This window comes from Seriola dumerili, unplaced genomic scaffold, assembly GCF_002260705.1.
Source record: "Seriola dumerili isolate Sdu_G_001 unplaced genomic scaffold, Sdu_1.0 BDQW01000219.1, whole genome shotgun sequence".
NCBI lineage: Eukaryota > Metazoa > Chordata > Actinopteri > Carangiformes > Carangidae > Seriola > Seriola dumerili.
In genome coordinates, this window is record NW_019174474.1 from 4046866 (window position 1) to 4062271 (window position 15406).

The following is a 15406-nucleotide window of genomic DNA, read 5'->3' on the forward strand; positions in this document are numbered from 1 at the left end:
AGAATATTTGTTTGTCTGTTTGTTAGCTAGAAATTTGGGGAATATTGGCAATATTGACAATTGTTGCGCTTTTGCATCTAAATCTACACAAGATTGGGTACACCGTGTTTGTTTCTATGGTAACGTAAAGTGGCGATGATCCGTCACCAACAGTGATTCCTGGAAGACAAACGCAGACGTTAACGTTGGCTGAAATTGATATTTGGTCACTCTAACATACTTTGTTCAGTTAGAATTGAGGGTTAGCTACCGATACAGCAAAAGTTTGGGCATTTGCTTGAGAAAACACTGTACTCTGAAAGAGTGGCAGGTTACGCCAAAGTAAACATTAGCTTGATATTTTAGCTAGGTTAGCTAGGCAGCTAATTAAAAAATAGTACTGAGTAGAGGAACAAGAGATTATATTCTTATACTATTAAGTTAGCCACACTGTTACTTGAGTGACATTTAATCTTTGCTAATGGCTTTGAAACCACAGAGGGAAAAAGAGTGAAATGGATAAGACAGGGACTTGCAACAAGAACCTTAACAGTAAGTGACGTTGTTGCTAACTCTACCTATGCACATTTTGTTTAAGTATTTGTATATGGCTGTAGATAATGTAACATTATGTAGTACATTTACAAATGCATGTCTGTCTGTTGATTAACAAGGCCTCACTTATTTCATCACTGCTTTCAGCCATAAAGACAGATCTCAGCTTGCTGCTTGAGTGTCTGAAATTTCAGATGAAATGTCCTGATTTACAGAAACAAGCTCTTCTCACCATTCACTCAATTTGTGAAAAGAGAGGTAATAGTGAACTATTTATGATAGACACATACCTTGCCTTGACCATTATATATACACACACACTAACCATCTACAAACCGGTCTACAATCAGTCACTCAGATTTGTTGTTTGGGAAGTAATCATTGAAGTCAATGATGCATTTACACAATCAGCATAACATTTTGACATGATACCTTTCAACTGTATGTTCAATTTAAAATTTTCATTATTTCAGAGGATAATGTGGACCTGCTGAGAGAAATGGGAGGCGTGGCATTTGTGTATAACCTCTCCAAATCCAGTATTGTTCATTCAGATGTTAAGGAGGCTGCACTCTTTACGCTTGGTACACTGGTAGAGGCCAATGGTAAGCATGTCTGTGATAGTGGCAGAATCTCAATTCAGGGGTGTAACTTGTGAAGGATGTAGTCCAAGAAATCATGTCCTTTGCAGCGTTTGAAACCTATGATGAATGTACACATTCTTCCCAAATGAAACAGTCCAGCTGTACAGGGACTTTGACTTTGTCAACTTGTAAAGATGAAAATTGGTTTACAGGCAGATAATTGCTCTTAAATAGCTGACAAAGTGGCACAGTAAAGACATTGGATGCTGGAATAAATAAGACAGTAATTGCAAACTCTGTACCCCCTTTGTTTATGTTAATCCTTTCCATTTATCTATAGATTGTGGGATACTTAAAACTTCAAAGGACACGCAAGACAGCTTTAATACCCTGTTAAGACATATTCAGATTTGCAATGTGGGCACTGAATTGAGATGCAGCATGTGTGTAATTTATTTGAGAAGTCTATAACAAGCCTGTGTAATGTGGTATTTTCAAATGCAAGTTTTACGGACTGGTAACATACTATTTATCTTCTTTCTGGCAGTGTATTGCAAGAATTCTCTGTGCAGAAAGGAGACATTTGCAGACCTTGCTGGTTCATTGATGAAAGATGACATCCCACTGACACAGAAGAGAGTGTCTGTCTATTTGCTGTCTGTGTTGGTAGCCAACAACAGTAAGATCAAGGCACCTTAGCTGACATAAAGAATTACAGCTGCTGGATTGGCTGTCTAATTTATGTGCCCTTGTGTCTGTGCTATTGCAGAATTAGGACAGACTTTAGCCCAAACCACTGGCTGCCTGGATATTCTACTGGACCTCTTCAGGTACTCTTCAATGATGTACCTAGCTATCAGTCTCACATAGGTATTCTGAGGATTTTATGATAATAAACCAACTCAAATAATCACCTACATACACATTTTTATATATTATATATAATATGTAGTTTTTAGTTAGATACATATTTTTAAGTCTGTGTGTGTGTGTGTGTATATATATATACTATATAATATATATATATATAGTAATATAAATTTTTTTTTTTTTTTTTTTGCAGGACCACTTTCCCCCTTTCTACAGATGCTACTTCAGTTGTAGCTAATGCTACGCATACCTACCAACTCTGGACATCTGTGTCTAATGCTCTCTGTGGATGTGTCAACAATCCTCAGAATGGTAATGTCATCTGTCTATTTGTGCCTTGTACATAGCAGCTTAATATGTAAAACATTGATGCCCTTTTCATCCTGGCCTCTACATTAAAGTTGAACCATAGGATACTGCATTTTGGAGTATCTATTGAGTAAGAACAAAACCAGTTATTGCTCTTTTTGTCTTGCAGAAGAGGGTCAGCATATTTGTGTGGCAGCTTTTGCCATCATAAAAATCTGGCTTCAGCAGATTGCTCTCCAACGCATAGAGATTTTTCAATCAATATGTTCCTTCATATCAATGACAGTTTCCAACAACTGTAAGTGAAACCTTTGATTTTTTATGTTTAGGTAAGACATCTAAATTGAAACTAAAATCCAAACGGTTAAATTGCTTAAAATGTCACTTGTTTGATTCTGCAGCCTGTGTTCAGGAGAGTTTTTCTGCCTCAGGGGGTTTGGAAACTCTCACTCTTTCACTGGTTCGTCTTGCGTCTATGGCAGATGTGAGCTTGTCGTCTTACCAACTTTCTGTCACTATATCCAAGACCCTGTCAGCTTGTGTTACTGATAACTGTGCGTATTGCTCTCTCACACGAACACATGCTCAGTAAGAGTTAACGCAAACAACCACATTATTTCCTTCTCCACTGACAATCTACTCTCTTTAGCTGCTCTGGCTTCAGGTCTGGCTCAGTATGGCATAGTTTCCCATCTCTTCTCCCTGCTGGCAAGCCCATACCTGGACCATGAGGACAGGCTCTCAGTTTTACTTACCCTGGGCCACTGCACTGAGGCCTCTGGTGAGACTGCACTATAGTCTGCTTTTTCAGTCTAATATTTTCTGGTAGTGTTGGAGTATGTTTCCACTTCATATTTTAAACATTTTAGAAACTGTTACCCACTGCTACAGTCTTCAACAGTCTTCCGTCCCTTAAGAGTACAACATGACTTGATTTTCTCATTTATGCTACCCAAATATTTATCACAACTGTGTTTCTTCCTGTCTCTAGAGGAGCACCAGTCCCAGTTGGTGCAGTGTGGAGGACTGCCCCTTATCATAACTTTACTTGCAGAGGACACAAGTGAAGAGGTTAGGAAGACTGCGACATTCATATTGCAGACCTGCAAACAGGCTAGTAAGTCAAGGCAATTTTGTTTGTATCATAATGCAGCTATGTTACAATGATTGTAGTTTTATCATTTAAGATGGGACTCTAAACTGAAGGGCATAGACCTTTGAATTTACCATAGCCATGCACTTAAAGGTGGGTTGCTGGGTTTCCTGCAGCACTTTATACAACGGTTGGCCACTGTGATGGAAGAAAATTCATACTAGACTCTAAATCCCACTGAAAAATCCCAAACTGTATCACTTGATCATTTCAAACAAAGCTACAGTAAACACAGCTTCAGTGATATCTGCTGGTAAAAAACAATACTGAGGCAAGTGAGGTTAAATTGTTACATTGGCTAACTTTAAAGACATATTGTAATTATTATAGATTCAAGGTGATATTGTTAATTAGCGCTGTTAGTTAATACAGGCTCATAATTTGAACCATTGCCATACAAACTTTTTCTCCCTCCCCCCATTTACAAGGATTGTCAGCCGGATTGAATTTAACTTTTGAAACATTAAATAATTTAAATGAGCTTTCTAACTCTTGCTTATTACGGATAAATTACAGATACTGTTGAAAGCATTAAATGGAACTCTGGGTTCAGGGTGGATCGATGAAGTGAAGTTGAGGCAGTGACCAGGGTTCATTTCTTCTCTAACCCTGTTTGTGTGGAATATGTGTGTTAGAACAGTGTCTATATTCCCTTCACTTAACTCTGTTGTGTTTTAATAAGGTCAGTAGATTTCCTCTACTTTTCTGAGAGTGAAAGTTAGATCAAATGAACAGAGAGAATGAAAGATTTAATCATTTGTGGGTTGAATACAGAATAGGGAGTTTAACTTGTTTGTCTTTGCCTGTGAAGCCATGACCTTTGGAGTGCCTGATCTGACAGCAAGACACGGGGAAGATGAAATCACTGAGTCCCTTACAAACATGGAAAGCTTCAGGAGCTCAGCCAGGGAGTTGCTGCACAGGATTGACCTGCTAGAAAAGAAACAGGCAAAGGTTAAACATGCATTCACCCACATTACTGCAGTTTAATCAGCATGTACAGTATGCATGCATGTAATGTGTGTTAATGTTCATCTTTAGGAGGCTGAGGAGGACCAGGAAGATAAAGACTTATCAACTTCAGCTGAAGGACTAGTTTTACCATCTCTGTCTCCTTACTTAACTCTACCTCTGCAGCATAAGAAGAGCTTTAAAACCATCCCCACAGCATATAGACAAACTAGCACTCACAGGCATATAGAAGCCGAGTGTGAGAACAGCATTAAACTCCAAACTATTAGAAAGGTGATCATGAAGGAAGATGACAGTGAACTGAAGAACATGGCTGAAAACAGCGGAAAGCCTGAGTGTTGTTCAGTATGCAAGGGCTCCAGATCCCTAATATCTTTTCATGTACGGTCACTAGAGGGAGGCAGAGAGCCACATACAGCAAACAGGTTAGGAGCATTAGTTGTTCTGTATCAGAAAAATTCAATGAAATGGTGTCTTTCATAATTACTTTTTCTTCTGTTTTTGTTTTTTGGTTTAGACAGTTGTTTAAGCCTCCAGCACCAGTGAGGCACAGCGTACCAAAAGAAATTAAATGTACTGATGAAGAAGGTAAGAGCTCTGCTTCATGTCTTAAACATGCTGTCATAATAACTAATTTCTTTGCTTTAATTTAGCTTTCTGTAGATGTGTGGTTATACCATGGTTTTTCAAGTACTATGTTTTTATGTTTAGAGTTACTGGACCAGGAGATGAATATGGTCGTGAAAATCACAGCCAAGGAACAATCACTTGCTCATCCCCGGTGTGCAGGTAAGAGAACATGAAGCTACACCTCAGAAAAATGCTTTCCATCTTGTTTTATGAAATAGCTGTTGAGAGTTTAAACAGATATTTTGCCTTTACTACATTGTATTTTGACAAATTGTCAACACCCATCTTCAGAATTATATCAAACTAAGTGCAGACATTTTAAATACAATATGTGTTTCTTATTGTCCTTTACATGTCCAGGCTTACTGGAGAAGCTTGGGATCATAATTCTATTCATACTTCTGAGCTCAACTGATCAATGTGAAGGAAGTCAGCAATGGATCTTATGTTAATTCCTCACATCTCCTCTCTCTCCTTCAGGCTGTGTGTTGCCTTTTGAGAAAGTGACCAGCCGCACCTTTGCATCCCTTCAAAGCTCCTGCCCTCACAGCTGTGAAATGCACAAGGCTCTCCAGGCGGCCACAGAGCAATTCAGAACTCGTCACTGCAGCCTTCTTAGGAGAGAGGACCAGGACAACACTGTTGAGCTGACAAGTCAGAACTCTAAGAGAGTGTCAGCAACAGAGCCACAAAGAGGCAAAGAATACTGGAGCGGTAAGAGGCTTCAGCATTTGAATTTACACAGTAAAACCACTTCCAGCCGATGGTGTAGTTCCACTCTCACAATCTGATTGGTCAAAGAGCACATTCCAGCTGCACTCATAGTTCCCGTAAAGCACAACAGAATTGTGGAGTCATTCCTAAATTTTGTAGAAGTCTTTTAGATGTTTTGTACTTCACATTTTAGTTTATTGTAGATGATTTTTCTCACATTACAAATTAGGTCAATCGATTTATTATTTAAAACAGCCACTTCATCACCAAACAAGGACAGATAACCAAGTAAAATAAAATGAATCTACTGTATTGATTAAGATGTCACTTGATTCATCACTGCAAGGTCCTACAGCTTCTGTGACTTATCATTTTGTATGTTTTATTAAACACATATCAGTTTTTTTCAAGTCTAGTTCATAATGAGTGTCTTACTTTGCATCAGTCATCATTTAAAATTGGTTAAACGTGCTTTGTATCATGTATACTCAAAGTAAAATATTGGAATAGACACAAATTTTCCTCACAGTTAAAACTCAATGTGATCTCTCCGATATGGTCAATATGTCCTTGTGGGCTCTCATAATCACCAGGCACCTGTGTGTTTTATTTTGACAGTTCAAATTCTACATTTTCTTACCCCACTCACTATAACCTTATAAGGCTAGCATTGGCTAACCCGCTACTGCAACATGGGCTGAATATTACTGCATTTGACAGGAAAATATGTGTGTGGGTTACATTTCAGACTTTGCCCCCTATGTATACTTCTTCATAGATACACTGAATTATGGTTCTTGTGCTAAATGCATGCTTTCATTTCTTGACAGCATTAAAAGGTTGTATTTATAAAATATTGGGAGTAGTAACATCCCCTACACTTTATTTTATCTTTATCTTGCACTACCTCTGTCTAATGCACTACCTAAGTCAAGATGAAAGTAAAAACTTTTAATCACCACTGAATATATGAGAACCGTGTGGAGTTGATTATACATGAGCGAACCTGTCAGACAGTAAGCATTCGTCATGAGTGTAGCTGTGGTTCCAACTGTTTTTATGAAACAATCAGGTTTATTTTCCTTGACCATTACTTCATATCTGTCATTTTAATAACCTCATTAAAAAGCACACATTGTTGTCTTTAACTACTGCTATAAAATGTCTGATTTCTTCTCCACTGTGAAAGAGGTCTCCCTGACTCCCATAAGAAAAGGACAAGGGAAATGCAAGAGGTCCCTGCCAGCACACCACTCGAAGGAACACAATGGTAAGAAGCAACTTAATTTTTATATAGTTCTTAACACAAGTGTCTCAAAAGACTGTGGGGGATGAGCCTACCTAGATCTAAACAAACAACAATAAATAATCTTTTTTTTAATATAGCATGAAAGTAAAAAAATCAATGCACAAGACATACAAAATGTCGTTTCAACCATGCAGATCGAGTCTGTCTGACAGAACTAAACTATGGAACAAAATCAAGACATAACACGAATGCAGAAAGCAGTTTATCTGTCTGTTTAGATTCCTGAAAGTTAAAAAAAATGTGATTTGAGTACTTGCAAGTTTCCTGATATTATTCAGATGTAAGCTTGGTGTAACATGTACAATATTCTTCAAGTATGTTATTTGGGTGTTGTCTTCTTCCCCAAATCATAGGCATCACTTTGACTCCACTGCACAGAGGAGCTAAAAAGGAGACATTCACTTCCTATAACAAAACTGGTATGTATGTGATATTATCACAACAGCATGTAGTGTTGTCCTTTATGTTTGTCATATCCAGAAAGGCAGCATCTTCCTGAAGGTAAACATGTGATAGCAGATATGGGTGTTTACAGTAGATTGTGATGTGTGAATGTTATGATTGAGAGCCTGTGGTGGGAGCTGTCCTCAGCAGTGTGTTCTTGGCAGCAGACAAACCAAAGAGCAGAAGGAATGTTGAACTGCAGCCAGTGTTCTCACAGTGCAGGCCAGAGCAACACAGCTGTATTAAGCTGTTTCACACTCTGTATAACACTGTGTGTGTGTGTGTGTCTGTGTGTGTCTGTGTGTGTTTGTGTGTGTGTGTGTGTGTGTGTGTGTGTGTGTGTGTGTGTGTGAGCGAGTGAGTGAAAGAGAGAAAAGAAAGATTCAAAGGGTGTGTTCCGATGCTGTTGTGTTATGTCAGTTACATTGAAAGTGAATGGAGAGGAATTTTAACGTGTTCCACCTTATGATTTTGCATGTTCTGTACTTGCATTACTATCACTACACTGTAAAGTAAATACTGTATTTATATATTTTGTGGTTGTATTTCCATCCATGTCCTTTTTCTCCTACCATTTTCCAATGTTGGCAATTCACATGATCTCAGTCAGACTTTCTGTTGCCAAAAAGTTGCTATAGTGTTGCAATATGGATGTAGAAGCGCTGGTGTTGAGTAAAGTTTTTCTGTGCTGTCAGGCAGGAGATTTATTGTATCTTTATACCACTCAGCCAAATGCATTTTCCAATGCTCAAGTTGTGAGTCCACACTTAAAATAGTTTTTCTTCCACTGCACAGTCCACATTTTCATTCTTTCTCTGTCCAGTTCATCTGTTTTTTCCATCTTTCTCCTCCTCCCATAATATACTTCTTTCTATCTTAATTTTGTCCTGTTTCTTCTCTTGTCTTGCCTGTTCTTCATTCATCACACATTCTTCTCTTTCTGTATTGTTGTTTGTATGTCAACTGTATTAGCCGTTAAAGGCAATGAAATATCACTCCAATGAGGAGTTGGGTAAGAGTGAAAAGAGACATTATCTCTTTGTGTATTAAGTCAGGTCAGGTGATGTGATGTTGAGTAACAGAATTAGTTGTGAAACCAGATCCCCTCTTTTTCACACTTACACACACAAATGCAGACTTTTGTATGTTTCAGCTACAGAGAGAAGAGGAGGGAATAAAGGTGGACAGCATGTTCTTGATGATGAGCAGAGGACTAGCACAGATCACTGCTCTACTGTAAGAGTTTGAGAGAATGTTTTCTGTCAAAAATGTACGTGTTGATATTTATATGGCCTGCCAGGTTTTCCAGCAGCTTTTTATTGATGTGACTTGTATGCTGCAGTGCATCAATTTTCACTCCAACACTGCTTTGTCATATCCGTGCCTACACACTGCAAACAGTAATACTGAGATGCAAAATTGATTTAAAGTCAAATCTAACCTATTGCACAAAGGAAAAAAAGATTTTTGTCTGTATTTTACTAAACTGTAAAAAAAAACAAAATACCAAGGATGCTGTATTTTTCATACACTGCATGGGTCATTTCTGCAGTTTGCATCCATTACTTAGGGTAAAGGGTCATAAGGTCAAAAAAGGTCAAAGTAATGTTAATAGTGGATTTTTTTAATGAATCTGTTAATTGCAAGTTTAACCAATTATTTACAAAATGTGTGTAGTTTACAGGCAGTAGTCAAGACTAAGTTCCTCTACGTACAATGCCAGGCAAAGGTTTCTCTTAATTTCAGAATAATATGAAAATTGAAATGCACAGTAAAGAACTGGCTGCATTTATTTATTTATGTAGAAACAGAAAATGATAATATTAATTCTTAACACACACTTTCAAAACAACCCCTGCAGTTCTACTATCATGTAATTGTAATGGAACTTTGACACATATAGAGATTACACAGTGTGCCATAAGTGTCAGACAGTTGAGTTTCATTGCTTATTGAAGTAAGTTGAGACCAAATGCTTCCTGAAGTGTGGGACTTCAAATAAAATCTGTAGGACATGCTTTGCAGGACGGTTGAGACTAATTTATACCATTTGTAGTTAATGGGGTGAAATGTGCAAAACCACCAGTAGAATCTAATAACATTAGTAACACAGGCAGCCTGGGTGGATTGTTTTCAATTGGAATAACTAAATGCAAGACAGATGTTTTACATGCACATTTCATCCAATTTCATTTATTTTCTATTTTATTATTCTATTTCAGCAGAGCTTTAGAAACAAGGCCATGTGTCAGTGGAGAAGGCATTAACAGTTGAAACACATACAGTTTTACTCTGCACAATCACAATTTGGCAATCAGGTAGCTTGTGAAAGGCTAAACTATACAGAAGAGGTACAGGCATTATACTTAATGATGTAAATCCTTGCACATGACTTGTTGCATAATTCATGCTCTCCTGTCCGTCTGACAAACTGTCTAATCTTTACTCAAAGTTTAGTCTTTTCTGTCATTCTCATTATAAATCTTAGAGAAGGAAGAGGAAGGACTTTAGCCTTGAGGAGGTACGCTACCTACTGAGCGGAGTGAAGACATTTGGCTTCTCTTGGAACTCCATCTTGTGGTCATATCCCTTCCAACCTGGACGTACCAATGTTGCCCTGGCAAAGAAATACAGGCAGCTAATGGTAAAAATTGAAAAAATCTTGAAATAAGGTTGTTGTTGATAACTGTCAAAATGTATTGACATTAACTGCCTTACTTTCTCTTCTTATGTTTGTCCTCAGAGAGGGAAAACCCAGGATGTTGCCTGTGCATAATCCTAGTCCTGAGATCCTGGGCAGACCATTAATATTGTCCCGCTGGAAATCAACAGCTTTGAAATATCTAAGATGCTTTCATTCTATCTTTTTCAAAACTTATTATTTATTTAAAGCTCTACACACTCCATGTTCTTGTACTCTTAGTATTTATTAGATTTTTAGTACTTTGTATATTGTTGCACTGTTTTAAAAAATAGTTTCTGCAGCAGTCGTTAGTGTTTTGACAGATATTGTTAATTGTTTCTTTTTGTTATATATTAAAACAAAAACAGGTTTTGAGTTCTTAACTTTATCTGTCAGTATCTCCTATGAAATACCTTGTTGTACTTGATTCATGCAAACAGACTTTCAGAAACTGATTGAAATGTGGCTGCGAACACTATTTATAATGTGTATGTTAATAGTATAAAGTGTTAATTGAGACTAAATCAGAAACCACTGGGACTTTTTGTCAGGATGAATTGTGCCAGATTCTGAGTGAATTAGATGTGTATCCTTTGAGCCTAGGCCATTTTAGTGAAGTCCTTGTTTTGCTGTAGCACCACTGCTTGATGAATCACCCGACATTGTGCAGGACCAATGTGTTGTCACATGTGGTGTGCGTCTGCCAGATTTGATTGCAATTGCACAATGTTTTCATGGGTTGTGGCAGTTAAAAGGCCCAGCACTTAACATTCTGGAAAAAAAATTCTACCAATCCTATATAACTCCTTTTTAGACTTTTTTATACAAAACTTTTGAGGATATCGAGCCTTAATATTCAAAGATACTAATAAAGCTAAAAGTTTGAAATAGTCAAAATATCTGAGAATATATTCCAGCAGAAATGGGTACAGTATGGTCAGGTGATTTTACCTAAGGAATCCTTGAAAAAGGGTTGTCCACTTCAGCACATACACACCAGAGCATACTGTACTATAAAGTGAGAGGTGTAGTTCATTTGCATTTGAGTTTGATACATTTTTTTGCCTTTTATTTTTATCAAGAAGATACTTTTAGGGCTAAAATAGAAGAATGATCAAAAAATGAAACAAAAATACTTGCACTTATGCTTGGAACCTTAAAAAAAGCCTTAAAAATCATATTTTTGTTACTTCCTTGACATCTACTGTCACAGTAGCAAATACCAAGTTCTGTTTTCTTTGGTTTTGTGCTTTGGCCATCAGAATCTGTAGAGAGGACAGGAAATCAACATTGTTTATTGAGCTGAAAACCTCTGGTATGACAGGAATCACAAATAGTGCAAATTGTGCTGCTTATCTATTCTCGATGTGCATCGAGAAGGAGCTAACTGTATGCTTTACCAAAGGCAAGCTTGACTGAGATCACTGTTTAAAGAGTGCCTCTCCCTTTCCATGGGGACTCATCGGTGTGTTGCCAAAACCATGGGACTTACCCGTTTACCATGTTCTGAGGCGTAGTCTTTTAAAGTTAGGTGTGACTGACAAGGGAAAATGGGATTGGAAGTGGGACTTCATACGATTATGGATTATGGAACTGGATAAGACATAATGATCTTCTAGTATAGATTAAATATTTTCTATATTGTCAGCAGCTCCACGTTACATCTTGATGACACTGCAGAATCGTTAAGTACTCTTCCTGTCACATTGGCAAAGTCAGTGGTTAGTTTCAAGTTTCATTTTTAGACCGGCAGAAGTTGCCTTTCATACCAGTCCACTAACTACTTTGTCAAAATGTTGGGATAGCAAGTCAGTGAGGGCAGAGGGAGTGTGGTGGGAGAGGCATGTGAGGAGCAGATTTCTCATGGACTGCAAAGCAGTCACGCTCAAGACTTTTGACCCAGGCCCCCCGAAAACCTCCTTCCTCTGGAAAGAATGTGGCCTCGTCTCTCTCCCCCTCCTCCTCCCTCCTCTCTCGTCCTCTCTCCCATGAGACTGTGAGAAGGCTCCGTCTCTCTTACATGATCTGTGCTGTGTTGGCTGGAATTTGATTTCCATGTGTACACTGTGTCCCATACATGTACTATCATGTTGTTGAACGTGCTCTATAATGGAAAAAGCCCCAATTGCTCCAATATGCTCATTTAACAGATCCCTGCTCGGCACCACTTGTTTAAGGCCAGCCAGGTCACATTCCACATTTGAAATGATGGGACGAGCTTACAGCTACTGTTCATCTGGAGCCATGTGGCCATAAAGATAATGAATGTTAAGTATCACACCAACTCACCCTTATCTTGAACTTCTAGTTTCTCCTCATTTCCATACTTTAAATCTGTAACATAGAATAACAATATTTACTCAAGTAAAAAAAAAAAACAGGGTACATGACCATGACACACATGGAATAATATTTTTATTTTTACAAGCAAGCCACTACTTCCATTTCAAAAAATCACATTATTATACTGAAAATACAATAAGGAGATGACCACTCCTGTTATTGCAAAGTCCAAACATGAGTATGTTAAAGCATAAATGTCTATTGGATACTTGTATCCCTCTATATCATCATATGCATATATGGTCTCAATCTTTGGTTGCATTGCTACTGTCCCTTGCCTGTCATTTTACACTAACTTATAGTTATCCACTTTAAAAAGTTCTTACTTTTCCCTTTACACTAAATCAAAATGCCCCCATATCCCCAAATACTCCCCATAGTCTTTTTCTCTATCAGGTTGTGATATAGCAATGGTACCTTTTTTTTTTTAAAGTCACTACGAGAAATACATTTAAATTCTTGCTTGGTGAATTTGCATAGAGGAAGATCTCTGCTGTCCATCAATACACTGAAGTACACTAATGTCCCCTGTCCTGTTTAAGCTCCTTTACTCATCACCCACACACAAAATATGGCTGTATAAGTATTAAAAAACATGAATGTATCAATATTTAGTTTTGGGTGAAAACTGTCAAGACAGCAGTTTGTTCCAGAGTCCATTTGGCACATTTGGTTCATTTTGAATGAGGAAAAAAAGCAGTTCGGCCACACAAGTGAGGGGAAAAAAAAACATTGTATCTGTTATTCTTTCACAAGTCATGTAAAAGGTAAAGAAGGTTTCACAGAAAAATATCCATTCACTTATTTCATGAATTCTCATCAGTGGATTCACATCAGCTCAGTAGACGTGCTTATGTCTGTGATTGGAGTGTCATCAGGGATCTTGACATCACTGGGAATGAGGTCAGCAACAAGGTCATTTCCTTTCAGCTCTAAATTCTGTAGAAGTCCGCTAATGCTTTCCTCATTGACATCACTTACAAGCTGCTCCAAATTCTCTGCAGCCTCCACCTCCATCGGTTTTTCCAGAGATTCTGTTGTTTCCTCAGGCTTTTCCGGCTCAAACGTGGAACTCTCAGCAGCCTCAGCGCTGCCTTCACATTCCTCAGTCACTGGGATGTCTGAGGGCTCGTTTGCATTGTCTGGGTCAGAGATGGGAGCTGGGGAGGGAGAAGTGTTAACAGGTTGAGGAGTGACATCAGGGACACCCAGGTCGATTAAAGGGGGTGAAGAAAGCTCTGGCTCAGGGAGAGACTCTTGGGTAAGCATGTCTGCATGCTGCTCCAGAGCCTCAGTTAGGACTGGTTCTGCCTCTGAGATGGGTTCAGGTACAGCTTCAGCCTCAGCTTCTGCTTCTGGATTTGAGGTAGGCTCTGGTTCAGGAACAGTTTCTGGGACTGGTTCTGGGGCGCGCTGAGCTTCAGCAACTAGTTTTGGTTCTGCAACAGGTTCCGATTCTGGAGGTGATGGTTCACTGACTGATACCAGAAGCTCAGGTTGGGATGGAGCTGGGGTTTCCTTTGCCACGGGCTCTGGTTCAGCATCATTTAGTGTGGCTGAGACAGCAGGGGCCTCTACCTCTTTACACTCTGATACACATTCTTCGGAGGGTAAACAGGCCACTGGTGTCACTGGCTCACCCACCACCACATCTAGATTCTCTGTCTCAACAGCCTCCTGGGTCGTTGTTATCCCAGACTCTTCTGCTGGTTGAGGAGCTGCTGGCTCCTCTGCAGCCTTCTGTTCAGTGGCAGCAGTTTCACCACTGCCGGCTGGTGTGTCTCGCCTTCTGCTGAACCTGTTTCCCATGATCAACCTGTTGTGAAGTTCAAAATAAGAATAACATTATTTTGAATAATTAAATATCATATTGTGTTCTTCAAGTGTTCGTAAAAAGATAATCTGTAATGTAATATTTGGCTCAATATTAGCCTACATAAAATTCCTGTGGTTGGAGGCATTGTATGTTAAGTTGTTGCTGATGTTTTACTTCCAAATTCATGAATATGCACTTGCTCAAGGTTACATGAACAACAAAAAGTAGAGAAACTTTATTTAAGTCAAATCAAGTATTTAAGTTTATTTTAATTAACTGATGCAGCAAACATATTCCAGTTTGTGTGTTTTGGTACATTATGTTCCCTTGAACCCCTCCCGGACAGCATGTACAGCATGTGCTAAACAGTGCTGGGAGATGAGCTGTGTCTGTAGGGTGAATGTTTCTGGAGTGCACAGGGATAATTTAAAGCTTTAAAGTTTGTTTGATTCTTTCTTTCTTGTTTGCTTTGTACAGCAGGTCACCTAACAGGTTTGTGTTTTACTTCTATGAGCCAGAAATCCTGGACATGTTTAGACGTGCACTTTACACTTTTGCCCCCCAAAACAATAAGATTATAGTTGATGTTTTCCCTGTATTTGCATTTTCTATTTATTCTGTATAACAACCACACCTTGTTAGCTGTCTGTCAGAACCATGATCCGCACATCCACATGCAGTTCTAACCGTGTTACTATTTTTACATAATGCCATGATAAATATGCCAATTATAACTTTTTTTTAAAAACGCGAAAATTATCCGTGTGCTAATTGCTTCTAATTGCTGGTCAAAGCAAAATGAACAAAGAAACTCTTGCTGACGACCCCGCCTCCCTCCCTCTGCTGAACAAACTGTTAAAACTATTCATAGTGTAGAGAGGTAAAAACAACTCAGGTAATAATTTGCAGTGAAAAATAGATAACCGTAACTAATGTGTAACCAACCTTCTGAACCTTTTCGAGTGGCAGTAAAAGTAGAAAACGCAGCAGATGATCTCGCACTACCGACTTGGAGAAGTCCGCACGTCAAACTGACTGCTGAAGC

The 15406-nt window shown here is 38.6% G+C and overlaps 2 protein-coding genes across 3 annotated transcripts; one reads left to right on the forward strand and one right to left on the reverse strand.

Moving 5' to 3' along the window:
• The first annotated feature begins 195 nt into the window (after positions 1-195).
• terb1 (telomere repeat binding bouquet formation protein 1) lies at positions 196-10663 on the forward strand. Of its 2 annotated transcripts, none has more exons than XM_022754655.1 (20): positions 196-531; positions 682-792; positions 1008-1139; positions 1666-1797; positions 1888-1948; positions 2182-2300; positions 2467-2595; positions 2699-2851; positions 2947-3078; positions 3289-3414; positions 4262-4404; positions 4492-4847; positions 4940-5010; positions 5134-5211; positions 5533-5766; positions 6956-7036; positions 7429-7494; positions 8673-8755; positions 10008-10163; positions 10263-10663. In XM_022754655.1, exons 1-20 carry the CDS (start codon positions 495-497, stop codon positions 10293-10295), a joined length of 2433 nt encoding a protein of 810 aa, XP_022610376.1. In that variant the 5' UTR covers positions 196-494; the 3' UTR covers positions 10296-10663. The 2 variants fall into 2 exon arrangements, with proteins under 2 accessions (XP_022610376.1, XP_022610378.1); XM_022754657.1 differs by having other exon boundaries at positions 8679-8755.
• A 1943-nt stretch (positions 10664-12606) lies between these two features.
• Positions 12607-15406, reverse strand: LOC111228388 (cell surface glycoprotein 1-like). The gene is made up of 2 exons (XM_022754224.1): positions 15307-15406; positions 12607-14361 (listed from the first exon to the last, which is right to left on the reverse strand). The coding sequence occupies exon 2, from the start codon at positions 14352-14354 to the stop codon at positions 13374-13376; it is 981 nt and encodes a 326-aa protein (XP_022609945.1). The 5' UTR covers positions 14355-14361; positions 15307-15406; the 3' UTR covers positions 12607-13373.

What these genes read in the sequence shown, in the direction of transcription:
- terb1 (XM_022754655.1), top strand. Translation starts at nt 495, where the DNA reads ATGGATAAGACAGGGACTTGCAACAAGAACCTTAACA. An exon ending in ATTCTACTGGACCTCTTCAG is followed by an intron (nt 1,949 to 2,181) that starts GTACTCTTCAAT and finishes TTTTTTTTGCAG; the next exon opens with GACCACTTTCCCCCTTTCTA. An exon ending in CCACTCGAAGGAACACAATG is followed by an intron (nt 7,037 to 7,428) that starts GTAAGAAGCAAC and finishes CCCAAATCATAG; the next exon opens with GCATCACTTTGACTCCACTG.
- LOC111228388 (XM_022754224.1), bottom strand. Translation starts at nt 14,354, where the DNA reads ATGGGAAACAGGTTCAGCAGAAGGCGAGACACACCAGCCGGCAGTGGT.